Below are 12,081 nucleotides of genomic sequence, written 5' to 3' on the forward strand. Positions count from 1 at the left end.
TTATTAGTCATTTTTTGTTGCTTGCTTGGGACTTTTTAAAATTGTGTGTGTTTTCTGGTGTTGGCGGGGTGGGATGGGGTGGGCTGGACTGGGGGTGGGGTGAGAGTGGGATGGTTCTAGTCAGGGTTTCTGTGTGTAACAGAGCCCTAGCTGTTCTGGAACTCACTCTGTAGACCAGGCTGGCCTCAAACTCAGAGATCTACCTGACTCTGCCTTCCGAGTGCTTGGATTAAAGGTATGGCTGAGTCTGAAATTCTTAGCATAGATTAGACTGACCCTAAACTTGTGTTGGGACTATATTTTGGGCCACTCATCTTTTTGATAAAATTCCAAGAGGTACAAGTAGGCACCTCATTGCGGCTCTAATTTATACTTCCCTGATGCACCTCATTGCGGCTCTAATTAATTTTTTTAATTTTTTTATTTTTTGGTTTTTCGAGATAGGGTTTCTCTGTGGCTTTGGAGCCTGTCCTGGAACTAGCTCTGTAGACCAGGCTGGTCTCAAACTCACAGAGATCCGCCTGCCTCTGCCTCCCAAGTGCTGGGATTAAAGGCGTGCGCCACCATCGCCCGGCTGCGGCTCTAATTTATACTTCCCTGATGGTTAGTGGTGTTGAGGACCTCCATGCAAACTTCTTTTCCACTGGACCCAGCCTTTAGGAAGAGGCCTGCTCAGCACCTTTCCCATATTATTATACTTGTTATGGAGTTGAGTCCTTTATATTCCCATACTTATTTAAGCATTATACATAGTAGCTAGGAGCAGTATAGTGTCCATCAGTGGATGAACACACATGTAGTTCACACATGTGTACATCCCCACAGAGTGCTGTGCAGGCTTTATAGGAAGGGGATGCTGGGACACAGCTGTAACACAGCTGTAGCCAGAGATCACCACACTAAGTGGAATGAGGCAAGTACAGATGGAGAAGAACTGTGTGATCTCACTGTGTGAAATTTTAAAATCTGATCTCGTGGGATTTGTAGGAAAGTGGTACCCAGAGGCTGGTGGGGGCAGAGGAAGGCTGGGGAAAGGAGAGTTGGACTAAAGGTACAAAGTTACAGCTAGAAGCCGGGAGGTGGTGGCGCACGCCTTTTAATCACAGCACTCGGGAGGCAGAGGCAGGCGGATCTCTGTGAGTTCGAGACCAGCCTGGTCTACAAGAGCTAGTTCCAGGACAAGTTAATCTGTCGAAGTGATGGATATATTCATTTGACTGATTCTTCCTACAAGGTGCATATAGGTCAAAAACATCATATTGTACCCCATTAATACACATGCTTATTAATGAATTAAAAATAAAATTGAAAAGTTGGTTATAATGGCACCAGACTTTAATCTCAGCACTAGGGATCTCTGTATGATTGAGGCCAGACTGGTCTACACAGCAAGTTCCAGATTAGTCAGGAATACACAGTGAGACTCTTTATCAAAGTAAAAACGCACCCCCCCCCCCAAGCAAAACAAAGTAACAAAGAATGAAAAGATGACATTGTCATTTCCATGGGTGTCCTCCATACGCAGGGGCTGGGCCTTATGCATCTTTTACCTCCAATGTCAAGCTCAGCTCTGCAAATTATATTGAATTGAAACTTACTTGGAATCTGAAACTGTGAAAAGGACACCAGGTAAACCGCCTTAAAAACAGAGAATGTGTGTGTAGGGGGGTGGTGGTGCACTCTGAGTGCCAAGCAGCCTGAGTTCAAGGTCAGCCTGGTGTTTAGAGTGAATTGCAGGACAGACTTCAAGAAAAACAACAAAACAAAGACAGGGTTGGGGGGAGAATGTGCTCTGACTCTAGAAAAGGTAAGTATGAGTTGCATTATAGATATAATTCCAGATAAGCAAGGAGGCCATACTACCTTAGTATGTGTACAAGGCATGCTATTGGTAGCCGGCTCAGCAGGGTTTCCATTGCCTGGCTCCTGTCCTTGTTAATACTGGCTGTTCCCATTTCCACTTAGGAAATGAAAGGGTGGTCTGTACCTTGCTGTGGCTGTGAATGTGCATAGTTCACAGAAAACACACTATTTTATGAATAAATCTGAAGTTGAGTACACGTTGAGGTAACATTGTCCCTCTACTGGCTTAATAAAAATATTTATTACTTATTTGTTTATTTATAATAAAGTCTAACTCTTATAGCCCAGGCAGTTCCTTTAGTATGTAGTTCAAGTTGTCTTCGAAATTGAGCAATCCTCCTGCTGCAGCCTCTGGAGTGCTGGGATTATAGGTGTAAAACCACGACGCTCATTCTGAAACCAATTTCACCTGTTCCCTATTTGGCACAGCCACTAGAAAATTCTAAATCGTTTGTGCAGCTGTGCCCTCCAAGCTGAACTCCAACATCCTTTAGGCTTTAGGCAGCCGGAGCACGGTGGACACGTAAACCCTGGCTCGATTTCCTCGTAGTGACAAGGGGCTGTGTCAGGCAGGACAGCGACAACGGGGAGCAGTAGCTCCGGGGAGGCCCCGAACCCGGAAGGACCGCATCTCCGCGCGGGTGGAGCTTTCAGGCCAGGTGTCCCGTAGGCGGGTGCGTGAGCGGAGCAAGCTGGAAGGCAGGCGCCCGAGGCTCGCGTGGGCAGAGGCGCGCGCCGCTGCACGTCCGCAGGGGAGGCGGGAGCGCGGAGGGCGGAGCGAGGGGCGGGGCGGGGCGGGACCGGGCGCGGGTTTCTTCCGCGGGCGCGCGGCCTGCGCCCCGGAGCCGGGGACGTAGGCGCTGGCTGAGGGCTGAGGGCGGCGGGCGGCGATGGGCCGCGGCTGGAGCTTACTCGTCGGCCTCTTGGGTGCTTTGTGGTTGCTGCGCTCGGGCCAAGGCGAGGAGCAGCGACCGGAGACGGCGGCGCAGCGCTGCTTCTGCCAGGTGAGGCGCGCGCAGCCGGCGACGGGCTGCGCATCCCCGGGCGCGGGCGATCCCAGTGCGCGGCCCGGAATGCGTTCCCGGTCGCCTGGGCCGCGGGACCCTGCGATGGGCTTGGGCTCCTGGCCAGCTTGTCACGCAGCGTCCCGGTGTCCTGCTATGGCCTCTCCTCGGGGCGGAGTTGAGTTCACAAGATCTGGGGTTCTGAGTGCACCCGGTACCTGGACACCTCGTGCTCGCTGTGTCCTGGGCATCTCCAGCCTTCCCGCTCGGGACCGACTCGGGGTGGGGGACCAGCTGTTCTCCTAGTCTTGCCGTCGTTGTCAAGAGGTTGAATGACCTTGCGTGGCCCTTTAGGTGCCCTGGTCCAACTGCCTGGTGTCTTTGCGGCCGTAGTTGTCCTTTGACTCCTCGGCCTGTGTTTGGTGCACTTTCTTCTTCCTGAAGCTTGTTCTAGCATCCTGACACTCCCTTAGCGGTTTGAATCCTAGGCAGGCCCCAGCTTCAGTTTAATTATGAGCTGTGATTATTTATTTCTATGGGAGATGTGAGCAAAACATTAAAATAATTTTTTCTTTTTTGTAGTGTAGCCTGTTAATTTTATACGAGGCCATTTAGGTTAGACGTATTGGACTGACTGTTAAAGTTGTTTTGCTGTCTTCAGAAAACGCCAGCAGGTAGCTTGGAAACATCAGAAGAACCTGGAATCAGTCGGTGTGTTCTTGTAAAGTCTGGAAGAACTCTTGAGTATTAGTGGTCTTATTCTATTTAAAACTATATCAGGTCATTCGATTATTGAGTTTCTTGATAGGTAAATTGTATTGCTATACAGGTTTTCACAACCACATCTCGTGCTGGCCTGTTCGCTTTCTTACTCCTCTTGTTTGTTACTGCTCTTTACAATGTTTAAAATATTGGCTTGCTTAGTTTGAGTGTATTGTATGTGTGCGTGTTTGCATAGCAAGGAGCTCTTGTAGTCACTAGGAGCACAGCTTGCAGGAGGAACATTTCTCTCCATCCACCACGTGGGATCTACCTCACTCCTCAGGATTGGTAACAAATGACTTTAACCCGTTGATCCATTACTCTTTAAAGTCACCTTTTGGTGGACTTGGAAATTACCTTTGTAAAACATGGAGGGATAAACTGCCAAAGCATACTTGGGTCTTGCTATTTATGACCAGAAATAACGTGCATGCTGGATGTGATACTATAATGTGGGAATCACAATTGACGTTCAGAGGGAGAGGGCAGGGTCATCCATCTCTTTCCCCACTTTAAGTTTTGGATTTAGTTGTTTTGGGTAGTTTGGGAGCAGAGGTGAGTTGTCCGGGAAGTTCCTTGGATCACAAATTTCGGATATACAAAGTTTCAACATCTAAACACGAGACAGGACCAAGCAACTTGTAACTATCAGTGCTGAGAAAAGATACTAGGTGTTAAACTCAAGTATGTTCTCCACGTTTGGATAATGGTATAAAAATACTATTTGGCTCTTCAACTTTTATTTTTTATTTTTATTTATTTATTTATTTTGTTTTTTTCGAGACAGGGTTTCTCTGTGGTTTTTTTTTTTTTTTTTTTTTGGTTTTTCTAGACAGGGTTTCTCTGTGGTTTTGAAGCCTGTCCTGGAACTAGCTCTTGTAGACCAGGCTGGTCTCGAACTCACAGAGATCCGCCTGCCTCTGCCTCCCGAGTGCTGGGATTAAAGGCGTGCGCCACCACCGCCCGGCTTCTCTGTGGTTTTGGAGCCTGTCCTGGAACTAGCTCTTGTAGACCAGGCTGGTCTCGAACTCACAGAGATTCGCCTGCCTCTGCCTCCCGAGTGCTGGGATTAAAGGCGTGGGCCACCACTGCCCGGCCGCTCTTCAACTTTTGTTCCACACTCAACCTTTTTAGAGATCTCCTTAAAATTAAGAAATTTTTAATTATTTTTGCATTTTTCTTGAATAGTAGTTATATATTTTTGTTGTTTTTGTTTCATTATCTTCAGGTTTGTTTTTTATTTATTCATTTGTTTATTTTGAGCCAGGGTCTCTTGACATAGCCCTGGCTGTTCTGGAAATCAGTATGTAGACCAGGCTGACCTCGAACTCCTAGATGACTGCCTCCCAAGTGCTGGGATTAAATGTGAGGGTCACAATGCCTGGCTCTTATTTATTTTTAGGATTTATTTATTTTTATTTACCATATTTGTGTGTTTGCCTGTTTGTACACCACGCACATGTGGTGCCTGAATAGACTGGAAGAGGCTGTTGGATCCCATGGAACTAGACTGTGAACCACCATGTAGGTTCTGGGACCTACTTAGATCCTATGGAAGAGCAGTCCTTGCTCTTAATCACTGAGCTAGCTATCTCTTCAGCCCCCAATAATTTCAGATTAAAATACTCCCTAATACCAAAAAGAAATCTGTTAAGTCAGTTTCTTTAAAGGAAGAGTCAACTCAATAATAGCAAACTAGCCTGGTTCCTTGGGGCTTGCGTGTAATATCTGCCCTCAGCCTGGGGCAGGCTGAGTTCCCTCCAAAATATGGCCTAGCTAATGGCAGAAATAAAATAGTCAGAATGGTCTTAGGGGTTTTTTTTTCCTTCCTGCTGTCAGTCTCTCTTACCACTTCTGCCTTGGGTTACCACATCACCACCCTTGTTTGCATGAGTATCTGGATTGTAGTTGGGGTTGGGCTCACAGGCTCTCTCTGATGAGTCAGCAGTATGTAGCTGTTTGACCTTAGACAATCATTGCCTGGGAGGGGGGGGGATATGAATGGAGGCCCGCAAGCAATAAGATTAACTTTGATAAGCATTCAACAGGACACTCGTCAGTAAGTGCTGGGAGATCAAAACTGAGTTAAAAATGGTTTTCAAACCTGGTATTTGATTGGTGCTTCAGCAAATGTTAGGGAGATTTCAGCATGTCTTAGGGTTTGTATTGCAGTAAAGAGACACCATGACCACAGTAACTCTTATGAAGGAAAACATTTAACTGAGTGCCTTACAGTTTCAGAGGTTCAGTCCATTATCATCACGGTGGGAAATGGTAGCCTGCGGGCAGACGTGGAGCTAGAGAGGGAGCACATCTTACATCTTGATCCACAGGCAACAGGATGTGAACTTGGACACTGAGCATGGCTTGATCATGTGAGACCTCAAAGCCCACCTCCACAGTGATGCCACACCTACTCCAACAAAGCCACACCTGCTAATATGAGCTTATGGGGGCCACTCTTTATGAGTTTATAGGGGCCAATTCATTCAGACTAACACAGCATAAGATGAAAAGTATCGTTTAGTTCAGCCAGCTATTGTTTTTTTGCTGAGATGTGTCTTTGGGCTTGGTCAGTTACTATATATATCTGTTGGTTAGAAGTCTTTTTAAAATGCTTTTCACTGTATGTTGTTAATTCTCCCTCTCCCTCTCCCTCTCCCTCTCCCTCTCCCTCTCCCTCTCTCTCTCTCTCTCTCTCCTTCGGATGGAGTTTCACTTTGTAATCATGGCAGTACTAGAACTCACCTGGTTTCATCTGGCCTCAAACTCACAGATCTGCCTGCCTCTGCCTCCAGTGCTGGAATTAAAGGCCGCCACCACCCAGCATTTTGCAAATTCTTTAAAATTTTAGCTTTATTTTATCTATTTGAGTGTTTTACTTGCATGTATGTGCATCATGTGAGTGCCAGGAGCCGCTGGCAGTCAGAAGAGGGTGTTGGATGCCCTGGAACTGGAGTTAAGTTAGATGACCCATGTTGTTGCTGGGAACTGAACACAGGTCCTCTGAAAGAGCAGCTACTGAGACATTTCCCCAACCCTTGTAAACTTTTCAGAATAGTGGTTTATTGTTTACTGTTCATTATTCAAAATGATTATTTGAGACTTGTAAATCTTTCTTATATACAACCACTTGCTTTTTCATTATCCCATTAAATATTTATTTATTTATCATGTATACAATATTCTGTCTGTATGTATGCCTGCAGGCCAGAAGAGGGCACCAGACCCCATTACAGATGATCATGAGCCACCATGTGGTTGCTGGGAATTGAACTCAGGACCTTTGGAAGAGCAGGCAATGCTCTTAACATCTGAGCCATCTCTCCAGCCCCTCATTATCCCATTAAAATAGTAATTAGTAATATCAATTTATGTAGTAAGTTTGCTCTTATCACCATTTCAGTAAATAGTCCTGGAAGCACCCTTCTTTGAACCAAATCGTATTTGTTATCATAGACATAGACTTAGATGAAAGGAAGCCCTTCCAGTTTGTTATTTTTATTTTTTGACAGTTATGTTGAATAAGAGAATGTAGCAAAACTTAAGGCACAATTTGTGGAGTCTATCTTAAAGATATAATCTCAGAAGAAGTATTAAAGGCAGTTATGGAGAAAGTATGACCTTATTTTGTTGTACGTAGTTGAAAATTAGTGTGCATTTCTTTCCACTGAAGCTGTTTTATTGTTCTTCAATTCTGATGAGCAGTAAGTAGTGAGGCTCAGCTACCTGAGTGTGGTTGGCCTATCTTGGGCTCCCTCAAGAGGGATACTCAGCCCCCTAAGCGAGGTAGCTCTGCCTCAGGCTGCTGCAGGAGGGGCACGCAGACACAAATGCCAACTCCACAAACATTTTTTTTTCATTTGGAGTACATTGTAGGTAAACTCTCCAAACACGTGCACCTGTAGATTTAATCTGTCAAGTGTCCTGTATATCAGTTTTAAAAATAGCTTTAAAAGCCAAGCAGTGGTGGCGCATGCCTTTAAGCCCATAACTTGGGAGGCATAGGCAGGCGGATCTCTGTGAGTTCGAGGCCAGCTTGGTCTACAGAGCTAGTTCCAGGACAGGCCCCAAAGCTGCAAAGAAACCCTGTCTTGAAAAACCAACAAAACAAAACAAAAAAGCTTTGCTCATTAGGCCAAGTTGCTGCTCCATGGAGAACTGACTTGATGGGTGGACAGAAACCCAGTATTAAATACTCATCATATGGTCTTATAGGTTATACTAAAGAGGTGGCTGTTACTCTAAGTGCCTGCTGTACTTGTGGCTTTTCTGAATAAAGTATATGGAAGAAATATTTGTAGGATGATTGCTATCCTTTGAGTCACTTCATAATGTGATGTCGTCTTTCTTTCTTTCTTTCTTTCTTTCTTTCTTTCTTTTTTTTTTTTTTTAGTTAAAAAAAAGAGATTTGCCTGCAGTATGTCTGTGAACCATATACATGCCTGTGGAGGTCAGACAAGGGCATTGGATCCCCTGGAATTGGAGTTACGGTTGTGAGCCACCATGTGGGCTCTGGGAGTCGAACCCTGGAACTCTACAAGAACAAGAGCTCGTAACTGCTGAGTCATTTCCCCAGCCCCACACTGTGAACTTTAATAAGACTGAGACGTAGGCAGACATCGTTCTCGATACCCTGTGCCTTGCTATCTGACATCAGTTTTCGAGTATGTCAGATCTTTTGATTTCCACCACCCTAGTCCTTCACCTCCGGTCCCAGTCTTTCTATTTCTAGTCGAGCCCCTTTCTCTCTCCTTTCATAGATTCCACAGGCGAGACTGTGCAAGTCTTTACTTCACTTCACACATCTTCCAGGGCTGCCCAGGTTAAACGGCAGGATTTCCTTTTAAAGCTGAGTGCGTATGTGGCATTGTCTGCTATCTCTTTGTGTGTATGTGGCATCGTTTGCTCTCTGTTTATCTTGGTTGGGAATTGAGAGATACAACATACAACACAAGACGTATGGTTAGTAATGCATTCAGGAGTTTGGTTACAGCTATACCTGTCATGGGGCAGGTAGGTAATTACGTGAAAAGATGGATATGTTAATTCGCCCTGTTATAGCAATCATTTTACTATATATAACAACATCATGCTGTATATTTTAAAATATTCAATAAGATTGATTTTATTTTTTAAAATATTTATTTATTATGCATATAATATTCTGTCTGTGTGTATGTCTGCAGGCCAGAAGAAGGCACCAGACCCCATTACAGATGGTTGTGAGCCACCATGTGGTTACCGGGAATTGAACTCAGGACCTTTGGAAGAGCAGGCAATGCTCTTAACCACTGAGCCATCTCTCCAGCCCCAATAAGATTTATTTTGAATAAGATTTATTTTCAATTTTCCAATAAGATTTATTTTAAAAGTTTGTAGTCTTTTAAAAATCTCTTTTCTTGCCGGGCGGTGGTGGCGCACGCCTTTAATCCCAGCACTTGGGAGGCAGAGGCAGGCGGATCTCTGTGAGTTCGAGGCCAGCCTGGTCTACAAGAGCTAGTTCCAGGACAGGCTCCAAAACCACAGAGAAACCCTGTCTCGAAAAACCAAAAAAAAAAAAAAATAATAATAATAATAAAATAAAAAATCTCTCTCTCTCTCTCTCTCTCTCTCTCTCTCTCTCTCTCTCTCTCTCTCTCTCTCTCTCTGTGTGTGTGTGTGTGTATATGGTGTATGCTGTGCCCTTGAACACCGGAGGAGGGCATTAGATTCCTTTTAGATTCCTTGGAGCTGGAGGTGCGGGTGTTGTGAGCTGCCTCACAAACCAACAGGTACTGGGATCTGAACTCTGGTTCTCATGACAGAGCAGCAGCACTCTTAATGGTCGAGCCATCTTTCCAGCTCCTCATGTTCTTCTTCTTTTGTCACAAAACACAATAAAATTAAGTATTCCTAGTTCTTTGACAAATAAAGTATATTTTGAATGCACACATTTATTGATAGACAATAGGGCATCTTCCAGGAGCTGTCTTATTATACCTACACACTGGGATAGTATCATCAAGGTAATTACCGTGTCTATCCTCACACAGTTAGCTGCAGGTATGGTGAGAATACTTAAGATCCATTCTCTCAGCAAATATGGACTGTTATTACCTATGGTCACTATGGTGTTCATGCGGACCCCAGAACTTACTTATCTCGTACTTTCTCATATCTTCCACTTCCATCCTTGGTACCCTTGGCTGTTGTAAGAGGCCACTTGTTTTTCCCGGCTGCCCAGACCCGAAATAATCACACAGAAACTGTATTAATTAAATTACTGCTTGGCCCATTAGATCTAATTTCTTATTGGCTAACTCTTACATCTTAATTTAACCCATTTCTAGTAATCTGTGTATCGCTACATTGTTGTGGCTTGTTGGCAAGATTTCCGACCAGCTTATATCTCACAAGAAAGGGAGGTCATGAAGTATCTTTATATCTAGTTTCTTTTGCTTAGTACAGTATCCTCAAGATTCATCCAGGTTGCCACAAAGGACAGAGTAGTGTTGTAATTGGGAGCGGCGGGGCTGTGTCCCAGCACCCGGCAGCTAGCTTTACCCAGAATAATTACACGGAAACTGTATTCTTTTAATCACTGCCTGGCCCATTAGTTCCAGCCTCTTATTGGCTAGCTCTTACATATTGATCTAACCCATTTCTAATATTCTGTGTAGCACCACGAGCTGGCTTACCATAAAAATCTTAACCAAGTCAGTGAGTCGCCATGATTCTCCCACTCCAGACAGACGCAAGTTAAGATCTTTCCTGGTAAGCCAGCTCGTGGTGCTACACAGAATATTAGAAATGGGTTAGATCAATATGTAAGAGCTAGCCAATAAGAGGCTGGAACTAATGGGCCAGGCAGTGATTAAAAGAATATAGTTTCCGTGTAATTATTTTGGGTAAAGCCATGCGGGCAGCCGGATGCCGGGGACGCAGCCCCGCTGCTCTTATTACAACAGAGTAGTAGTCATTGTGTCGTGTATGTGTCATGTTATCTACTCTGTGTGGCCCTGGCTGTCCTGGAACTCACTCTGTAGACCAGGCTGGCCTCAAACTCATGGAAATCCGCCTGCCTCTGCCTCCCAAGTGCTGGGATTAAAGGCATGAGCCACCACCATCCGGCTAAATTATCTACTCTTACCTTGTCAGACACTTAGATGCTTTTGTGTCTTGAATACTGTGCGATGCAGGGAGCACAGGTGTGGAGATGTCTCTTTGAGCCAATGGTTTTATTTCTTTTGGATGTGTATCCAGAAGTCAGATTGCTAGATCAGTGATAGCTGTTTTTAGTTTCTTGGGGGGCATCCACACTGGTTTCCATCGTGTCTGGAGGTTTACGTGCTCAGCAGTGGTGTGTAAACAGCCTTCCTGTTTCAGTACATGCTCACCAGGAGGCATTTCTTCGTAAGTATTTTATTTGTTGATGCTATTGTAAATGGAATTGTTTTCTTGATTTAATTTTTGTATCCGGACTTTATTTAATAATTTTAACTTTTTTTGTGTGTGGTATATACTGCGTATCTGTATATGTTGCATAAATATATGTATACTGCATAAGATCTGAAAATGCTGATAATTTTAGTTTTCCCTTTTTAATTTGAATTCCTTCCTTCCTTTCTTTTCATTTCGTTTCCTTAATTGACACTCTTGGGAAAAGCTTTTCATAAAAATCAGATACAAGAAATACAGGTGGTGCACGCCTTTAATCCCAGCACTCGGGAGGCAGAGGCAGGCAGATCTCTGTGAGTTTGAGGCCAGCCTGGTCTACAGGAGCTAGTTCCAGGACAGGCTCTAAAGCTACAGAGAAACCCTGTCTCGAAAAACTAAAGAAAAACAAACAAGGAGACTGGAGAGATGGCTCAGTGGTTAAGAGCACTGATTGCTCTTCCAGAGGACCAGAGTTCAATTCCCAGCCCTCTCATGGCAGCTCACACTTGCCTGTAATTTCAAGCTCTGACACCTTCACACAGACATGTATGCTGCTAAAACACCAATTCACATAAAATAAAAATAAATAAATTAAAAACAAACAAAAAACACTAAACTAAACGAAAATAAAATACAGTCTTACAGTACTTTGAATCAGAACAAAATGAACCATGATTGGGCTAGACTTTCTTAGTGTTGTGCACAAGACAACTAGGAAGTTTTTTTGTTTTGTTTTGTTTGTTTTGTCTTTCATTATGAATTAAAAAGTACCTCTCCCTGTAAGAATAAGCCCCTTACTGTTGCCCAACACGAAGTGATCAGCCGTGGAACTATTTACATACCACTCACAAGGGTGGACTCACAGGTTCTATTCATATATATTTGTGATTGCACATGCACATGTTTCCTTGGCTAGTGCACTTGACTAAATCAGCTGTAGTCAGTGGAGAGGGTAACTGAGAGCTCCCCCGTACCCCATGCTAGTTTTCCATGATCTAGTCCCTTATTCCAGTGGGACGGTTCGAATAGTCCA

General features: G+C 44.4%; 1 protein-coding gene across 2 annotated transcripts in view; it reads left to right on the forward strand.

The window, feature by feature from the left end:
- The first annotated feature begins 2,679 nt into the window (after positions 1–2,679).
- Positions 2,680–12,081, forward strand: part of Ero1a (endoplasmic reticulum oxidoreductase 1 alpha) — a 40,975-nt gene continuing 31,573 nt past the window's right edge. For both annotated transcript variants that reach the window (XM_057786132.1, XM_057786133.1), the window contains exon 1: positions 2,680–2,867. In XM_057786132.1, the coding sequence (XP_057642115.1) occupies positions 2,754–2,867 (114 nt within the window). In that variant the 5' untranslated portion in view covers positions 2,680–2,753. The remainder of the gene's footprint in view (positions 2,868–12,081) is intronic.

Source organism: Chionomys nivalis, chromosome 12 (assembly GCF_950005125.1).
Source record: "Chionomys nivalis chromosome 12, mChiNiv1.1, whole genome shotgun sequence".
In the NCBI taxonomy this organism is placed as follows: Eukaryota; Metazoa; Chordata; class Mammalia; order Rodentia; family Cricetidae; genus Chionomys; species Chionomys nivalis.